Raw genomic sequence first — 18,616 nt, 5'->3', positions numbered from 1 at the left:
GATTTTAGTAAAGTTGGTGCAGCTCTTGTGTCTAGTGTGAAAAAGTCAGGCTAGGCAACTGCAAGAGGAGTAGTCCTGTTGGGTTCTGGGAGGTGGGCAGTCGCAAGCCCATCCACCAGCCAAAGATTCTTCAACCAGCCTAAGGGCAAGAACTACTGAGCTTGGGACTCAAATAAGTATGGGGGACAACAAAACCGAAAACAAAGACAGGTGTGAATGTCAAAGGGTCAGAATCAAGGAACCTGAAGGGGACACCGACCTGGACAGCTCCCACTGCTCCTCAAAGGTGTCAAGGGAGCCAGCGGATGCAGCCCAAAGGAACTCTGCCCAGATATGTGAATGGAGAGAGGAACAGAAATAGGCCCCACAGTTGCAGAGCACTCCCTCAGTTTGCATCCTCTCCTTGGTGTTATAGGTGGCCACTTTGGCCATCGCTAGGAGGAGGTTGACGAGGAGGGGCCACAAATGGGGTGTGCATAAATTAGAAGCTGGGAGCAGAAGTGTAGCTAGAACCACAAAAGTAAATCCAGGAGGAGCTGGAAAAGGGGCAGCAACTGGGTCTCCCTCATGCTGCAAAAGGGACAGGCATCTGTGATAAGAGTGAACTGCACCAGGTACATTCCCATGCTCACGGCTCCATGAAGGAGCTGCCAACTAATATTCCCGGTGGCCAGTGGGACCAAGGCAGAATACAGACTGTCCAATGGGGTTCGTCACCCTCAGCAGATGGAAATAGGTCCCACCACTTGTATCGAGAAAGAGGAGTGATCCTATTGGGATCCAGGAAGTGGGCGGGCAAAGCCCTCCCACTGCTAAAGGATCCCCCCCCCCAGCCTAAGAGGGGGATCCACAGGACCTGGACACCAAATAAATACGGGGGACAACTAATGAAATAACAGGAACAGGAGTGTGGTCAAAGGGTCAAACGAGGGGAACCGGACGGGGACACTGAGCAGGGAACCCTGGACAGCACCCACTGCTCCTCAAAGGCGTCCAGGGAGTCAGTGGACACCACCCAGAGGAACTCTGCCCAGATACGTGAATGGACAGAGGATAGGAAATAGGCCCCACAGACACAGGAGACTCCATCGGCCAACCTCCTGACTCTGGTTTTATAGATGGCCATTTTAGCTAGGGCCAGGCAGAGGTTGACCAGGCGATCCCGTGACTTTGTGGGGCCGCGGATAGGGAGTGTATAAATAAGAAGGTGAGGGGAAAAGTGCAACCAAAAGCATAATAAAATATTCGTGAGGAGCCGGAATAGGGGTGGCAGCCTGGCACACTCCAAATATGTGTGCCAGAGTTTCCCTCATGGCCGCAAAAGGGGCAGGTGTCTGGCATAGGGGTGAACTGTGCCAAGTACACGCCCGTGCTCACGGCTCCATGAAGGAGCCGCCAACTGATATCCCCGGCAAGCCTCAGAACCAAGGTAGAATATAGGCTGGCCCACTGGGGCTCCTCACCCTCCAAAGGTGGCAAGAGGTCCCGCCATTTTGTATCTGGGTGGGACACAAGGGTGAGGGTGTGAAGGGTATGGAGCACGAGCGTGTATAGATGTTTCCTTGGCGCGGTCTGGAAGCAGACCAGCTGCAGCTTGTGCAGCCAGCTCAGTGAGGGGGTCGGTTGGGTCCACGGGGCAGGGGCCCGATAAAAAGGTCTGGCGGGCCTGGGGTGGAGGGTGGGTGGGGCGCGCCCTCATGCAGGACCCGGTGCAAGAGGAGTGATGGAAGGCAGGTATGTTAGCCTTAGAATGAGAGAGGCCCTTTTTCCTATAAACTGAGAGAGTGTTACTTCAGGTCAGTTAGGGATACCTGAGTCCAATTAAGGGCTTCCTGACACCTTTTAAAAACCCCTCCTCTGATGAGAGACTGGGAGGAGAGACGAGCTGCTGCAGGGCTAGTGGCAGCAGGGAGACAGGCTTCTCCAGGGTGAGAGGCTGCTCTCCTCCCTACAGGGGAAATAACCAAAGCTGAGTGCGTGTTTAGGGGAAGAACTGACACATCTGGGGCCAACAACAGGACAACACCCTCCACAGCAAGGAAGCAGGGAAAGTTACTCCCCTTTGTTTGTGTTTGTAAATTGATTTCATTTTGTTAGCTGGAGGAACCCTCCTTGATAGGGTTGCCAACTCTGACTGAAGCTATTCCGGGAGATTTTAATAGGATATTTTAAGAAAGTGACATGACATTTGGGGGGGGGAATCTCCCGGATTGCTTTCAATAGTCACTGGGAGATTGATACCAATTCCAGGAGACACCAGGCTAATCCTGGAGGGTTGGCAACCATGCTCCTTGGGCCTGAACTGAGGCCTACCTTGAAAATACTGATAAGAAAATACAGAGGGGGAAGACGCACACTGGCCAGAGTGGGCTGATTTGTGCTAATTCTGGCAACACAGAGGAGGTGCCTTGCCACAGTAGACAAGGCATTACTCTTAAAGGGATGCTACAAGTCAAGATTGAAACATGCTGGTGGGGGCAGTATGGGGAATATGTGACCTGTTGCCTATACTGTAGCTGTTCTATGGACGAATGACTTTCATTCCTCTAGCACTAACATCAAATGGCCAATTTTAAATTACGAACGTATTTTTATAGTCATTTTATTTTCCTAAACGCATATGTAGAGTTTTGTTAGGATTTGCCTTTGTATTTGTCCTTCTGTATTTTAACTCTTCTTAATCTGATTTAGCTAAAAAGATCAGTCTTTGTATATGTTAATGTACATTGAACTGAATTTTCTAATTTCATTATGAAAATAAGATGTCAACATTTCTCCTATTACAGAAATTTAGCCAAACCCATAGCTGTACAGTCTAAAGAAAAGGAAGATCGATATGTGGATACTTACAAGGTATCTTAAACTCTCATTTCTACAATGTGTTTTCTTCTGGTATCTAAAACCAAAACAATGTGGCGGGTTTTTTTAATGTATTTCTGTGGGACTTCACATTTTCAGCATGTTATAGTCAATTGTGAAAACAGTTAGCAGGAAATGGATTCCCTTCTGTCTTATGTCTGTCTCTTTGTAACCAAGAACATAAGAAAACAAGAAAAAACTTAATCCTAAAAACTGCAGTGCATCTTTTGGTACTTTATATTTGATGTATGTTGGGGTCTAAATTCATGACCAATGAGATAAATACATATGAAGTTAACCAAAGAAGCTAAAGAAATATATCTCTGTAAATTGCCTTGCATTTTGTGGTCTAAAAAATTATATTGTACATCTGGGTTTTTTCTAGTATGCAACAGAACAGTTATGTTTGCCTTCAAACATTCTGGGTCATTTATCAATTAAACTAACTGCACAAAATCTTTAAAAGTATTTCCTAATCTCCTAACATCAATCTAGTTTGAAAATAGATCTGATCATATAGAGTAGAACTAGTATTCCATTAGTGCTGCCTGCTGTTGCTACTGAGCGTTTATGACCGGTTCCCCCCCGGGGTGCCACCTGGAACTGGGGTACCACTGAGCCCTCTGACCCACCAGCCTGGGCTCCCTTTCACACTGTGCTGCTGTGACAAGCTGCAAAGCCCTCCAGCCTGCACTTTCACCAACATTCACATAGATAGAAACACACCCACCTGCAGTTACACACAGGATCTCTAACCACCAGCTTCCCAGCCTAAGACCCCAGAGCAGTACTGTCCTGCCCTGGTCAAATCTGGCCAGTCTATGGGTTTAATACCCGGTCCGCCTCTCCCACAATGTGAAGAGAACAATGTATATTTGTGGTAACCAAGCAGAGATTTTCCACAAGCACTCCAATCAAGGCTCACTGGTTTGGATTAAAACATAAGTTAGGTTTTAAGTGATAGCAAACAGATCAAAGCAGATTACATAGTAAATAAACAAAACACAAACTAAGATTAAGATACTAGAAAGATAGGATATTCTCATCCTGGCTGACGAAACAGGCGGGCTGCAGATTCTTATGGGACAAGCTGCACTTGCTTTACAGCTTGGAAACCCCAGGTCTTTCATACACAGGCTAGAAATCCATTTAGCTTTGGTCCAGCACTTCCTCCAGTTCAGTCTTTGTTCCTCAGGTGTTTCCAGGTGTCTTCCTGTGTGGGGAGTGAAGAACTACAGATGATGTCACTCCCTGCCTTATATAGCTTTAGCATATGACCAGAGTCCTTTGTTTCAAAACTTGGTTCCCAGACTGGTCTGTGGAAAAATACTAACATCCCAAGATGGAGTCTAGAATCATGTGGCCTGGTCACATGTCCTTGTAGAATCATAGCAGCCATTACTTACAAGCTGTCTGGAGCATTCTCAGGAAGGCTCGCGAGGGGGAGATAAGCTTCTCCTAAGGCCTGTTGTTTTCCCTAATGGCTCATTGCCCTGAATAGGCCCTTCCCAACCAGCTCTCTAGACTGAAAGCATCTTGCCGGGTGGGCGTTTCCCATGCATAACTAAATTTGAAGTACAGATACATAGTGTTCAGATACAAAAATGATACATGCAGACAAATAGAATAATCATATTCAGCAAATCATAATTTTTTCAATGACTCCTCACATGACTTATCTTGCACAAAATGCATCATAATTATGCCATAACCATATTATAATATTACTATGGTGAATATGGGGTGCAGTCACAGTGACCATGTCCACAAATGTATCTTGTTCCTGGACCCCCATTAAAGTCCATAGAGAATGACTTGATGGGGCTGGAAAGCATTTACACATGGGCCTTTCATTTAGATTTGCATCAAGATCTGGAGTGTGCTTTGACAAAAGTGTGTGTATGAACTTGTTTTGATTTTAAGTTTAGTGTGAAAAACCCACATTATGACACAACAGTGTTCCTGGACAGAAAGAACAGTATTTACCGCTAGAGCAATATATTGTGAAAGTCAGGTGGTCTGTTGCTTAAAAGCTTAAGTATGCATGTGCACACTTGTCATTTGTGGTTGAATTGATGTTTTTAAAATGAAATTTTGTCAGAAACCATCGATGTATGGCACTGTTTCCTCTTCATTCAATATTTATGTAAAATGATCTAACAGATTCAGTCAGTACATTGCCATGGTGATGTCAGTTCTTTATTACTAGGTTGCTGTATGGGCTCAAGCATGTGAGTGATGGGCTTTCTAGTGTAGTGAACCTGACATTCATATTTTCAGTGGCAGTTTCAAACAGATTTAGGAAAACCTCACTTAGGCACCTACTGAGATTTTCAAAGATGTGTATCTGCATCTCTGCCTAGATATCTTTTTGTAAATCTAGCCCTAAGTCCTCTTTTGAATGCAAGATGTTGGCTCCTATGTCACTTTGGCACTTCTGAAAATTTCTTTGATGGGATTTTTCTGCATTTTTGTTACAAAAACTCATATTTACTATTCCTTTAAATTTGCCACCCCTAAGGATAAGTTTTTGGATTGAAGAGTCAGGATTCTGTCTCTTTCCTGCAAGATATACTTTTTTCTAAAGGTGAAATGGCACCTGGTCCACACTATAGAAGTTGCCTATTTCTGAAAAAAGATTAAAGTAACAGGTGCAGCTGAATTAGTGTTGAACGGAGTTAACTGCAGGTGTAGAACAGGACAAACCATGGTTAGTACAATTTCCAAAAACCATGGTTAATGTTTTGAAAGGTGTAACCTGAAGCATTGGAAACAGTTATTGGAATGGTCTCTTCCAGAAAAATATTGTGTGGTAAAAATGAATAATTACTTCAGACAGAAGCTATTTTTACAACTGGGGGGGGGAAACCCCCCACCAGGTGAGGCTCTTTCCTCTAAATGAGAGCTTAAATTCTTCAGATATTGTCTGGGACAGAAGGCACTAGTGAAGTGCTGGAAGGACGTATATCTTAGTGTAGTATCCTAGCAATATAGCTTTTAAATAGCATGTTGGGTAAGATATGACACCCATGCTTTACCTGTTCCTGTTCTAGTATTTGGAAGAGGAGTACCGCAAAGGAGCTAGAGAGGATGACCCAATGCCTCCTGTGCAGCCTTATCACTATGGATCTCATTACTCCAACAGTGGAACCGTACTTCACTTTCTAGTTAGAATGCCTCCTTTCACTAAAATGTTCTTAGCTTATCAAGGTAAGATTAATTTTGTTAAATATGACAAATGAACATTAAAGTGAAATTATCAAGTATGGTAAACTTAGAAATCTGACCTACCTTGACAGTGGACCCTTTTGAGGCTTTCATAAAGAGAACATGTAGTACATGAACTCTTTGTGCATCTCACAAAACTCTACATCTTCTAAAAATGTCTGTACATCTTCTGTGATCTATTCCAAAAAATCTGGTCTCTATGGCTCTAGATCTCATATGTAGCAATTGGGATCTAAATGTTCAGGCCTCAGCCAAGCAAAGTTGGTGAACTTGAACTTTTTGAGGTCACCAATGTGCAATTGGTATTGTATGTTTTCCTCTTGTCAAGGTAATAAACGGAAACTGTGTTTTTCTTTGCAGATCAAAGTTTTGACATCCCAGACAGAACCTTTCATTCTACCCACACAACTTGGCGCCTCTCCTCCTATGAATCTATGACTGATGTGAAGGAGCTTATCCCAGAATTTTTCTATCTTCCAGAATTTTTAGTTAACAGAGAAGGTATACGAGACAATGCCAAAATGATCTCTAAAAAGGCACAAGGATTGGGTCTCTGGGTTGAAACTGATAATTCCATGTTATGATCTGTTTTTTTCCCCCATGTTTTTAAATTGATTGTCAAGGGGAAACCTGGCAGGTCCGGATCTTGAATATTTAGCCACGGAGGCTTAGGATTGACTCTACTGTTGCCACTTTTGTTAGTTCTGCAAGCCCAGACTTCATGCTCATGAGTTGTACTGCCATAATCTTATTTGATTTCAAGAAAACCATAAAAGTTAATCCAGACAAGGATGTTTGATAAATGTAGAAATTTAAAATCTGTTTCTTATAACTGAAAGAGCATCTGCTCCTTTCCATTGAGGGTGTCATGCTTCTGATAAATCTGTTTACATTTTTTCAGCTAGTTACATTTTAGGGTTTCCCCAAGAGGCTCTGACAATCTGTCAGTTGTTTTGAGAGAGTTTACTGTCCTCATGCTGTCCTCAAGGGACTTGGGCTAGATCCAATAAGGTGCTGGGTGCCAACAATGCCCAATAAAACCTTTGGGAGTTGAGGGCATTCAACATTTCACAGTAGTGTTCAGCACTTTGTAAGATTGAGCCTTTTTTATTGTTCATGTTTCCTTGTTACAATTTAAGTTTAACTGGTGGAGTTAGGTAGTAGTGACGGGGGTGAATGTGAAAGAGCGACTGACCATCGAGAATGGAATGGAAAGGATCAGTGATGCAGGATGGTGAAGAAAGTGTTTTACTGAATCAGTAGAAGACTTCAAGTAGAGAGATCAGACCTTCAGTGACTATAGCAAGAAGCAATGTTAGTGCTGAATATTACCCATTCTGGACCTCAGGTAGGGCTGTTGCACAGTGGGGATGTCACAATTTTGTGAGGTTTGTACTCCTCCCTCCTCCTCGCCCCCACCTGAAAAAGTACCATCTGTTTGAAGCTGCTAAGAGAATTGGAATGCTAGTAGCCCCAGTGGATATAGTGTACAGAGTGCATGTGAGGCTAAGGTACATGATTCAATTTATCACATGGCTTTCCACATGGATATTGCTAGCCCACTTACTGTATACAATTCTATAATATAGTTAGATCATTTCTACACCAGGGTCCAGAAGCATGTTATCACTTTTCCAGCAAGAACTGTGTTTAAGCACACTTCCCTGCAAAGTTCAGAAAAAAGGCCTATAGATTCACAAGGCTTTTGAAATTGCTGCTCAGCGTGAAATGGGTGCAAATTTCTTTTTAAATATAGATCAACCAAAATTTTGAGGACTTTCTGGGTATCGTACAGAAAATACTTATTTTATGAGGTTTTTGGAGAAGATTTCTGGAGATAGTGGCACTGTGGGAGACAGACAGAAGCTTTTTTGTTTTTTTGTAGCTCAGTTACTGGCTGATTCAAATTACCTTGTTTATATCTGAATGTTTTTTAACACTGCTGGGTTCATTATACTATTGTAGGAATGAGTAAGTGTCAGGACACCTAGAACTCTTGCAAAGGCCTCTTTTTTGTTGCTGTAATTGAAATCCTAAAATTGTGTTTTCTGCCATGTTGCCCCTCTTGGTTGGGTGGAGCTCCCCGTAAACTTTCCTTCTCAGTGATGCATATTAAAAAAAAGAACGGTTAGGCCGCTGGTGAGGTGAGACCACTGCTTATCTGCTGATAAATATTCTCACTGTTTTCTTGTACTGCCCCATCTGTCTGTAGAGCCGGGACTGTCTTTTTGTTTTGTGTTTGTACAGCATCTAGCACCATAGAGTCCTCGTCCATGACTGGGGCTCCTAGGTGCTACAGTAATATAAATGGTAAATAATAAAACCATATAAACCCTCCTCTTTACATTTCTAGGTTTTGATTTTGGCCTGCGTCAAAATGGCGAAAGAGTAAACCATGTCAATCTCCCCCCATGGGCTCGTAATGATCCCCGTCTCTTCATCCTGATTCATCGTCAGACTTTAGAGTCTGATCATGTCTCCCAGACAATCTGTAACTGGATTGATTTAGTGTTTGGGTATAAGCAAAAGGGCAAGGCTTCGGTTCAAGCTATCAATGTCTTCCATCCTGCTGTAAGTATCTTTTTGTTAAGTAATCTGTTCATAGTATAAAATTATTTGATCTCTGAGCTGGTTTAACCCGATTGCTTGGAAAACATCCAGCTTTAGGCAAATTCCCTTGAAATAGCTAACTATCAAAGAACAGGGAAAAAGACCGAATATTTAAATGAAGAACTGGTAAAATCCCAGGGCTTGTGACATGAAGGTCAATTATGTCTATTTTAAATAATTTTTCCTGGGCTAAAGCTAGGTAGGGAATAGTCATACAATGTATGTCTACTTAAAAGCCTATTGGACAATTAGTCATTGTTTGCAATAATATTTAGAAATGCAGTATTTTGTTTCCTCTTCCATCAAAAAGAAGCCTTTCACTTTGACAGATTGTAGCGAAGGCTGCAGCAGAGATAAGTGAAGTGTCTGATTAGAGAGCACAACATTTGTACTATTCCCTCCTCCACAATCTTAATTTGTGTTCCTTACCTGCTACCCAATTAATGTCCCATTTAAGCTAAACCCCTACAGTGGCTTTAACTTCGGATCACAGAACTGGTTAAGACTCTGCATTACACTGCAAAAGCGTCTGGATTTACTCAGGACCGTGGTGAAAGGAGAACAAGATGACGAAGGACTTGTCAATTTCAAAAGAATTCCTAAATTGTACATTTTCAGGTCTCAAAATGCATTCCTTGAAAGGCTTAAATATTAGCAGTGCAGCAGCCTGACTTTGTCCAGCCAGGCTGTCTCACTTTATGGGTTTCACTCACTGTAATTTAATTGCTCATGGTAAAATAGAGTATTTAAATGTCAATCATATAGTCACTTCGATTCATGCTGGTTTTCCTTAACACTTTAGGGTGTAGTTCTGCAGTTCTGTTGCATCCAGAAGTCAGTTACAGAAGGGCTGAAGACTCTGGCTCTAAGCTTGTGCAGTTTTAGCTGGGAAACTTTTTTCAAAGATAACTTTACTTAGCTTTTGTGTTTGCTGTTTTACATTTTAGACCTACTTTGGGATGGATGTTTCTGCTGTTGAGGATCCAGTTCAAAGAAGAGCCCTGGAAACAATGATAAAAACATATGGACAAACCCCTCGTCAGTTGTTCCACACAGCACATGTCAGCAGACCTGGCTCCAGGCTCATAATAGATGGAGAACTTCCCGCTGCCATGGGGTTATTAGTGCAGTTTGCTTTCAGAGAAACCAGGGAGCACACTAAAGAAATAGTATATCCAGTATGTAATTTGATTCACAAGATTGCTAAATTAGCATTCACAGGCTGTAATTACTGCACCCTAAGGTACACATCTGAATAATTAAGCAAAACAGCTGCACCCACAGTGTATTAATGAAAAGCGTTCGCACTATATCCTCTGCACATTTTAAGACATTTCATGATTATGTGGATCAGAGCAGAACTGGCACAATGACTTGCAATGTCCAAGCTTCTGGAGGAACTGTCTGGCAGTGAATTTCTGTCCTTGCCGATCCTACTCCCAGAGTGTATAGCGGGTGGAGGTGGGGGGCGGAAGGTGCTGGACTGAAATAGTTTTTTCTTCCACTCTCTTCACAGTGGAAGGAGGAGATTTTTCTGCACCACAGAGCATCAAATAGTCTGTCATGCCTGAGGCAAATCTGTTTCAGTCTATGCCCATGTGTCTTTCTGTAGGAAGTGTTGTGGTTAGTAAATCTCTTTACTATAGACTGAGCTTCAAGACATTTTGAAAAATTTTCATCTGATATTTGTCTGTAAGCAAACTGAAGTAAAGAAGTTCTTAAGCAGCTCTTCTGTTATAGTAGGATAATTTTATTGTCTTTTTTGAGTCAGTATTTTTCAGTACAACCTCATTACCATTCTTCTCACCCTTGAAGTTTAGGAAGAACTAATGGAAAAACAACCACTCTAATTTCCATGTGTAAATACGCATGTGAAAGTTGCGAATTAGTTTTTGTTTCTGTATTGAACAAGGTTATCAAAATAATTACTTTCTGGTTTCTGCCAGTAACCATTTTAAAAAAAAAATCCAATCTGTTGATTTTAGTATACAAGTGACTTTAAGTACCATAAAATATCATTTTGAACTTAAAAATATCAGGGCTCAGAATGACTTTTTTGGAGCTATAAAAGTACTGAAATGTGAGAGAGACCAATAAATTCAGGACCATTGAGATATGTTGTGCAGGAGGCACTGAATATAATTCTTGTATTAGATCAGTATAGTCTACCATGTCAGCTATCTGGTCTTTGTCAATATAGAATGCGTCAGAGCATTCTAATCCCTAAATTGCACCTCACTGTTAATGCTATACCATGGGGGAAATCTAATATTAGTGAAGTAATGCAAAATTACATTGTAATATATTATAATTTGCAGTATTTTATATATTAAAAAGTAGAATAAATTTGCACTAGTCTTTCTTGAAGCAAAGAGGATGCCAGTACTTGCACTGCACTTAAATACTTGTTTGCTGGCTGGTTAGTTACATGCCTTGAATGGTGAATTCTTGGTCCAGTGTTGAGATATGTGATGATGGACAATTCGTATCAACATTTTTGTTTTGTTTAGCATTCTTTGTGGGGAAAATGCCTCATTTACTTCAGACACTTATTTTCTCTAAAACCTAATCGGGAATTTGGCCCATGTTAATAGAAATGGAAAACTGATGTTTCATCTTACTGTGTTACTTGAACCCTACAAGTTACCAGTTTTCTAGTCAAGCCCGTAAATAACTGACTGAATAAATAAGTTGGCACAATAAAAGATCTCACCTACCTTGTGTCTCTGAATAAATAGAACTCACTTGAAATTAATATCTTGGCATAGAACATTACATTGCCTTTTTGCATAATTCTTTATAACAAAGTAAAGTATAGACCCTGTCATATAAAGCACCACAAGACTAGAATCACTTATAGGAGTCTTTTATCTATAATGCACTTTTTCCTCATATAAAATAGGAGTATTTTAATTGGTGTTTTATTTGTCTTTGTTCTAGAGTCCTTTGCCTTGGATAAAAGGTTTAAAGTGGGGGGAATATGTAGGTTCCCCAAGTGCTCCAGATCCAGTTGTTTGCTTCAGCCAGCCACATGGAGAAAGGTTTGGCTCTCTGCAGGCTCTGCCAACTAGGGCCATCTGTGGTTTGTCCCAAAAATTCTGCCTTTTGATGATATACAGTAAAGAGCAAGGTAAGGAAGCCCCAGAAATCAGTTTCATGTTTACCCTCTACATATGAAATACTGGAAGAACTTAACTAGTTGCCCAGTCATAATCGCGCTATATTTTTATAGTGCCACTCTAATACTCTAGCTGAGTACTCAAGTTTGCAGTCTTATTCTGCTAAGGATTGTAAATAGAATTATTAAGCAGCTTTTAATAAAGGTGCTGGATTTCAAGAATTCTTTTCAGTTAGTTTGGTATTTTTGTTAAAATAACTCAACTGAGAGTTTTTAAAATATCAGAACTCTAGAAATCCACAGTTCTTCTTCGAGTGACTGTTTATGTCCATTCCACTGTAGCTGAGTGTGCGCCCAGTGCCTAATTGTTAGATATTCTCCCCCCCCCCCCCCAGTGGTACCTGTTGGGACATGAACATCCTCTGCTGCTATATGCCACTGTGTGCAGGTATAAAGGGCAGAGCTGTCCACAAATTTCCTCAGTTCCTTCTTACCAACAATGACAGTTGTTGGAGGAATTATAGCTTTGCTACTGTAAGTTCTTCCCTCATTCCTCATTAAAATATATTCAGTTCGCTTCGTATAATTTCATAGTTAATTTAATCGGTAGTAATGATAGTTATAAGTTTCAATTTTAGATCTTAGGCTGACTGGTTCAGCTCTTTGTACGAGGAGCGGTACTGGAACCATGTCTCGATCTCCAGGATTCAAATCATGTCATTCATGCAGCAAACCAATGCCAATGAGTGACCCACACCCCAGCTGCCTTAAGTCCTTAAGGGAGTCCCAAATATCACATTTTAAAAGGATTTAAGTGTTGCTCAAAAAAGGATGGAGTGGCCAAGCTGAAATGTATTCTTGTGAAGGTGGCACTCCATCCTCCCTCAAAGCCATCCAGTTCAGAGCGGGCATCGGGCGCATTAGGTTTGGTCCAGAGTGCTCCTTCTGTTTTGTCTGAATCCAGAGCTCGATCACTGTCAGCAGTGTTGAGGAAGAGGCACAAGGCCGCCAGAGTTTTGGTACCTAACTCTACAAGATCTCTGGTACTGAAGCTTTCTAAAGGCAAGAGACCTGGGACGAATACTGAAAAGACACTCCCCAAAACAGCCTTCAACTAAAAAGGGGTCATGGATTCCGAAACCAGAGCAAGATCCCTCAAGAGCAACCCCTGAAACACCTACTACAGCTTCTTCGAGCTATCCACCAGTACTACATGAACATGATGCACTACCAGAACCATTGACACTGGCGGCATATACAGAGGCTAGAGAGCTACTTAACCTCCCAGTGCCAGTTTCCACAGCAGCACAGGAAGTGTTTCAGATGGTACTGGTACCCGAGGACCCTACTCCAGTTCCTCCCCAGCTTGTGATACGGATTCCTCCTGCACTTTCTTGGCCTTGGAAATCAGTACTTCCAAGGGGAAAACTAACCATGACTTCTCCAGGACCTTCATCCATGGGCTCTATTTATCGCTCTCTAGTTGAGGCAGCTTCTGTCCCGCCCCATTATTGGATGTCTGATTATTCCTCCTCTTCAAGCTTGGAGGTTGGGTTCTATGTGTCCCAGTTTAGACAGGACATGCATCTTTCACTGGGGACGTGTGCCCGATGGTTCCTGCCATAGTCCTGGCAGGGGGTCACATGATAAGGGACAATTGCCCAGTCAGGGATGGGTTCCAGGACTATGTGGGGTCTCTGCCCTGTTTTTTAACCATATGCCCTGAGAGAGGCACTCATGGTTGTGAGCCACTCCAGACAGCGTGACACTCACCTCAAACTTATAACACCAGCGGGACCTCAACAGCAATGGTTCTCAACTTTACTAGTCTTGTCAGTCAGATTTTCACTGACTCTCCACTCTAGATCCAGATGTAGTTTCGCAGGACCATTATCATCTCCTCCAACCCCAACCTCCAGGCTCTCCATCTGAAAAAGTGTGGATGCTTTATGGCTAACATTGTTGGAACAGGCTTACTCAAAGCGTGTGAAGGAGTACTTCTAAATAGTAGAAAGACTTCAACTAGGAGTACTTACCTGGCTAAGTGAAAGTGTTTTCCCATCTGTTCCCACCAGAAAGCGAGCTCAGTCCAATAGGTGATGGATGGATCTCCTGTACCTAAAACATCAAGGTCTAGCAGTAGCTCTGGCAAGGTTCATCTAGCAGCTATGACGGATTTTCATCCATGAGAGAGTAACGGACCTAATTTTTTCCAATCCCATTGCTATCCGGTTTTTTGAAGAGGCTGGACAGAATATGTCTAGAGGTGCAAGAACATGCCCTCCCACCCCCCGAGATCTGAACCTGGTATTAGCAAAGTTAATGGGACCTCCTTTTGAACTTCTCATGACTTGTTCTTTACTCCACCTCTCTGTGAAGGTTGCATTTTTAATTTGTCACCTCACCTCGGTGAGGGGGAGTGGGCAAGTTGAGAACTCTGGTATTCAAGCCTCCCTATACAGCCGTCTATAAGGACAAGGTTTACCTTCACCCTTGCCCAAAATTCCTGAAAAAGATTGTTTCCAACTTTCACATTAATCGGGCAATCTGTTCGCCACCATTTTTCCCAAAACCTCATACTCTCAGAGATGAAGAGAAGCTCCACTGTTTTTAGACATCAGAAGAGCTGTAGTATTTTTACCTGGCCTGGACTAAATTGTTTAGCTATCATGATCACAATTGTTCATTGTGGTGGTGGACACCCAGTTTCCTCTTAAGTTTCTGTGACTTTTTGGGCACAAGTTCCTATTCCTGACAGTTGCAAAACAGCTTGGTTGTCTGCACACATTTGCTTCTCATTATACTATAGCCATTCATTTCAGGAATGATGCCAAATTTGGGCTTGCTGTTCTACGGTCACTGTTCAAAACGACTTTGGGCCCACCTCCAGATGGATCTGCTTGTAGTCCCCTACAGTGGAATGGATATGTGTAATCACTTGAAGAAACTGTTACCTACCTTTCCATAATTGTTGATCTTTTGAAATGTGTTGCACATGTTCATTCTACTACCCACCTTCCTTCCCCTCTCTGTCAGAGCCTTTCCAGTAAGAAAAAACTGAGGTGGGTCGGGAGTCGTTCCACCCTTTATACTTGTGGTGCATGGCAGCAGAGGGCATTCAAGCTGCCCCAGTTGGTATTGCTTAGGGAAAAAAATCTCTGACAAAAGTGCGCTGGGCATGCGCTCACATAGAGTGGAATCACAGGTGCGCGCCCCTTCCCCAATACCCCGCTCTGCCTCTTCCTGCTTCTGCTCTGCCCCTTCCTACCCAGTTCCGCCCCCTCCTCAGAGCAAGTCCCATCCCCACTCCTCCTCCTCCCTCCCAGTGCCTTCTGCATGCTGTGAAACAGCCGATTGCAGCAGGCAGGAGGCACTGGGAGGGAGGAGGAGGAGTTGATCAGTAGGGCTGCCAGCGGGAGGGACGGGGAGCTTGGCTGCCTGTGGGTGCTATATCACCAACTAACTTTTTTCCATGGGTGCTCCATGGACATGCAACACCTCTTGAAGAACAGTTAGGGAAAGGCAGATAACTTTGTTTGCCAGCGTATCCAGAGGAGCAGAGTGTTGATGAACAAGTAGATGAATAGAAGAGCAGCAGAAGGGAGAAGTGAAGGAATATTTGTTGGAAGGTGGAATGGAGGATGAGTAAGGGAAACAGAAGTAGAACCATAAGGCAGAAGGCTTGGTTATCAGGTTAACTCAATGGAATTAAAGCCTACTGATATAAGTACAAATGGGTTTTAATAATTGTCTCTCTTGCATTAAAGCATTTTACTGGCCAGGATTTTCAAAAATAAGAGCAAAATTAGGCTCTGAAGTCCACAGGCACCTAAAATAAGTAGCCTCTCTTTCAGAAGTGTTGTTCTCAGTGATTCCCACAGAAGCAAATAGACCTGGGCAAAAAATAGGACCTAATTTTCACAGAAATATTCACAAAAATTGTCTCCTTTTTTTCCCTTCCAAATTCAAAATTTCAATGAAAACCTTTGCCAAAATGGCAGACTTGGAAAAATGTCAATGAGCTCTAATGCTCAGTGGTTAATGTAAATTCCGCAATCACCTTTATGCAAAAACCCAGAGATTTGAAGCTACACCCTGAGGAGAGGGCCATTGACTGGTGATTATCTGTTCTCAGAGATGGAGAATAAAGGCCTGAGCTGTTTAAAGAAACAGCTGATGTGTCCAGTTGGGGTCTAGTTCCTGATCCATCTCAAAGCTGACATGAACTTGGGACCAAGGGAGCAAACCCATTTATGTGGTTTGAAAGATTGGCACCAACCAGAGCCCTATGCTGGAGTTGTGGGTGATCTCTAGTAAGCTTTTAGTATATGTCTAGTTTTTGTTTTGTTTTTGTTTCTTCTGTAATGCTTTTGCCCTAAGCATATAAACACAGTTTGCTTTGTGAAAGCTGTTTGGTAATTGGTGTACACTGCTTTAGCTGCTGGAGAAAGAGTAAACCACAGGTGCCGGATCCCAGTCAGACCTGCTGGGAAATTGCAGTGAGGTGCAAAGGGACTGAAAGCCTAAACCCTCAGTCTGAAGGGAGAGAGACATGAATCTCTGCACCAAGAGAGGTGGTGGTTGGAAGCCTAAAAACTTATGTGGGTACCCTCAATGAAGACTGGAGATGCGGGAGGCAAAGGTGCAGTAACCCTGAAACTGTGACAGCATACTTGACACAAAACATATAATGCTTTTCCTGCAGGTGTGAGAAGCATGCACAGTACAGATATCCAGTGGTCAGCCATTCTGAGTTGGGGATATGCTGATAACATTTTAAGACTAAAAAGCAAGCAAAGTGAACCTCCAATAAATTTTATACAGAGTTCACAGTTGCACCAGGTAAAACTCTTTAAAATGTTTCTAACTGTAAAGTTAATGTATTTGTAAAAGGTGCTCTATATGACATCATTGAAAACTGAAATCTATTTTTAATAGAGAACATGTACAGCCTAGACAGTGATAGTGCAAATTTCATAGCCTTCCACCATTCCCGATCACCTGAACCCCAGCGCACCTCACCTTTATTTTGGGGAACAGTTTCTAACAATGCAAGGTTTAGCATCCATGCCCATGTAATCCTTAGAGTCTCCAAAAGCACCGGCAGGGTGCTCAATGTGATGTGGGCACATATCCAGTGGGAACTAAGGTGGATCCTGTATATCCCTTAATATATGCCATCAGATAAGTGTCTTTAGTTGCTAGCAATCTTGTTCATGCTTGAACCAGTGACGCAGAGATGTAAAAAGAACAGGAGTAATTGTGGCACCTTAGAAACTAACAAATTTATTTGAGCATAAGCTTTTGTGGGCTACAGCCCACTTCATCGGATGCATAGAATGGAACATATAGATAGATATAGATATCCACACACACAAATAGAGAACATGAGAAGATGGAAATAGCCATACCAACTTAAGAGGCTAATTAATTAAAATGAGCTATTATCAGCAGGAGAAAAGCTTCAAAAACAGACTCCAACGAGAAACTGCTGAGCTTGAATTAATATGCAAGCTAGATATCATTAACTTGGGTTTGAATAGAGACTGGGAGCGACTGGGTCATTACACATATTGAATCTATTTTCCCATGTTAATTATCCTCACACCTTGTCAACTGTCTAAATGGGCCATCTTGATTATCACTACAAAAGTTTTTTTTTTCTCCTGCTGATAATAGCTCATCTTAATTAGCCTCTTGCAGTTGGTATGGCTACTTCCACCTTTTCATTGTGTGTGTGTGTGTGTGTATATATATATTTTCTTACTATATGTTCCATTCTGTGCATCTGATGAAGTGGGCTGTAGCTCACGAAAGCTTATGCTCAAATAAATTTGTTAGTCTCTATGATGCCACAAGTACTGTTCTTTTTGCGGATACAGACTAACACGGCACTACTCTGAAACCTGTCACAGAGATGTAAGGCTCTGTAGCCTGTTATCAATGTCACCATCACCTTGTCCTTGATGACATTCTTTATTATGTGATCATAAGGATTTCAATCACTTCTTCAAAAAACGTGTAATGGAGTAGGAAACACAAACTTACATCCCAAGTTTAAACTCAGCTGCACTCATTTGCTTTGCTGGTTAGTATTTCGCTTGTGTCTGTCCTGGAATTACTCTAAATGCCACATTTGTTTTCTGGGGCATACCCATTTTTGGATGAGCCCCTTCAAGCTCTGCAAAATGCCCCCCCACCCCATACCTTTTTGGTCCTCCTTCCATTTCCATCCACCAAATATCCCTCTTTCTTTCTTCTCCACTAAATTTCCCTCTTGAATCTCTCTGCTCCCAAAATCTGCTTCTGATTCAGCTCCTCTACCATGGCAGAAAAAACATGATTGGATATGTCATCATGAGTATATAGAACTTTCCAAACAGTTTGTTTCCAGGCTGAGAACAAGATCATAGGTGCCTTAAAATATTGGTATGTGTGGGCTGCGGAATAAGTGTCTCCTTGTTGGTTCTACTGTCTGTAAAGTCAAAAATGTTGATTAAAGACAAAATGGAAAAAGTCAGTGTGAGACCCCACACTGGCCTCTTTATACCACATAAAATTCAGAACTTCATAAAGGTGCTCTGAAAGCCCTGCATCTCGCTATGATATGATTCTTGCAGCAAAGGTACCATGAAAGACAGCAGTAAGAATATTTTTCCAAAGATCACCTTGCAAACCCTGATATAGGGCATCTGTGAGAGGGATGCATCAGGGATGGGGACAAAGCACACAGCCCTGGGAGGTTGCCATAATTTACACAGACCCTTAGGACTGTCCACGTTATGTCGCGGCCTCTCCAGC

At 42.3% G+C, this 18,616-nt stretch overlaps 1 protein-coding gene across 11 annotated transcripts in view; it reads left to right on the top strand.

The window, feature by feature from the left end:
- Window positions 1–18,616, top strand: part of LYST (lysosomal trafficking regulator) — a 173,500-nt gene that overhangs the window by 139,671 nt on the left and 15,213 nt on the right. For 6 of the 11 annotated variants that reach the window (XM_073338158.1, XM_073338159.1, XM_073338161.1 and 3 more), the window contains 7 exons: window positions 2,787–2,853; window positions 5,913–6,069; window positions 6,448–6,588; window positions 8,441–8,658; window positions 9,645–9,875; window positions 11,638–11,827; window positions 16,521–16,657. In XM_073338158.1, the coding sequence (XP_073194259.1) occupies window positions 2,787–2,853; window positions 5,913–6,069; window positions 6,448–6,588; window positions 8,441–8,658; window positions 9,645–9,875; window positions 11,638–11,827; window positions 16,521–16,657 (1,141 nt within the window). Of the gene's footprint in view, window positions 1–2,786; window positions 2,854–5,912; window positions 6,070–6,447; window positions 6,589–8,440; window positions 8,659–9,644; window positions 9,941–10,213; window positions 10,321–11,637; window positions 11,828–16,253; window positions 16,490–16,520; window positions 16,658–18,616 lie in introns of those variants that run through there. The other 5 variants (XM_073338164.1, XM_073338165.1, XM_073338163.1 and 2 more) reach the window with 4 other exon arrangements.

Source organism: Lepidochelys kempii, chromosome 3 (assembly GCF_965140265.1).
Source record: "Lepidochelys kempii isolate rLepKem1 chromosome 3, rLepKem1.hap2, whole genome shotgun sequence".
Taxonomy (NCBI): Eukaryota; Metazoa; Chordata; order Testudines; family Cheloniidae; genus Lepidochelys; species Lepidochelys kempii.
The sequence above is the reverse complement of the archived record's forward strand: the minus strand, read 5'-3'. Positions and strand labels throughout refer to the sequence as shown.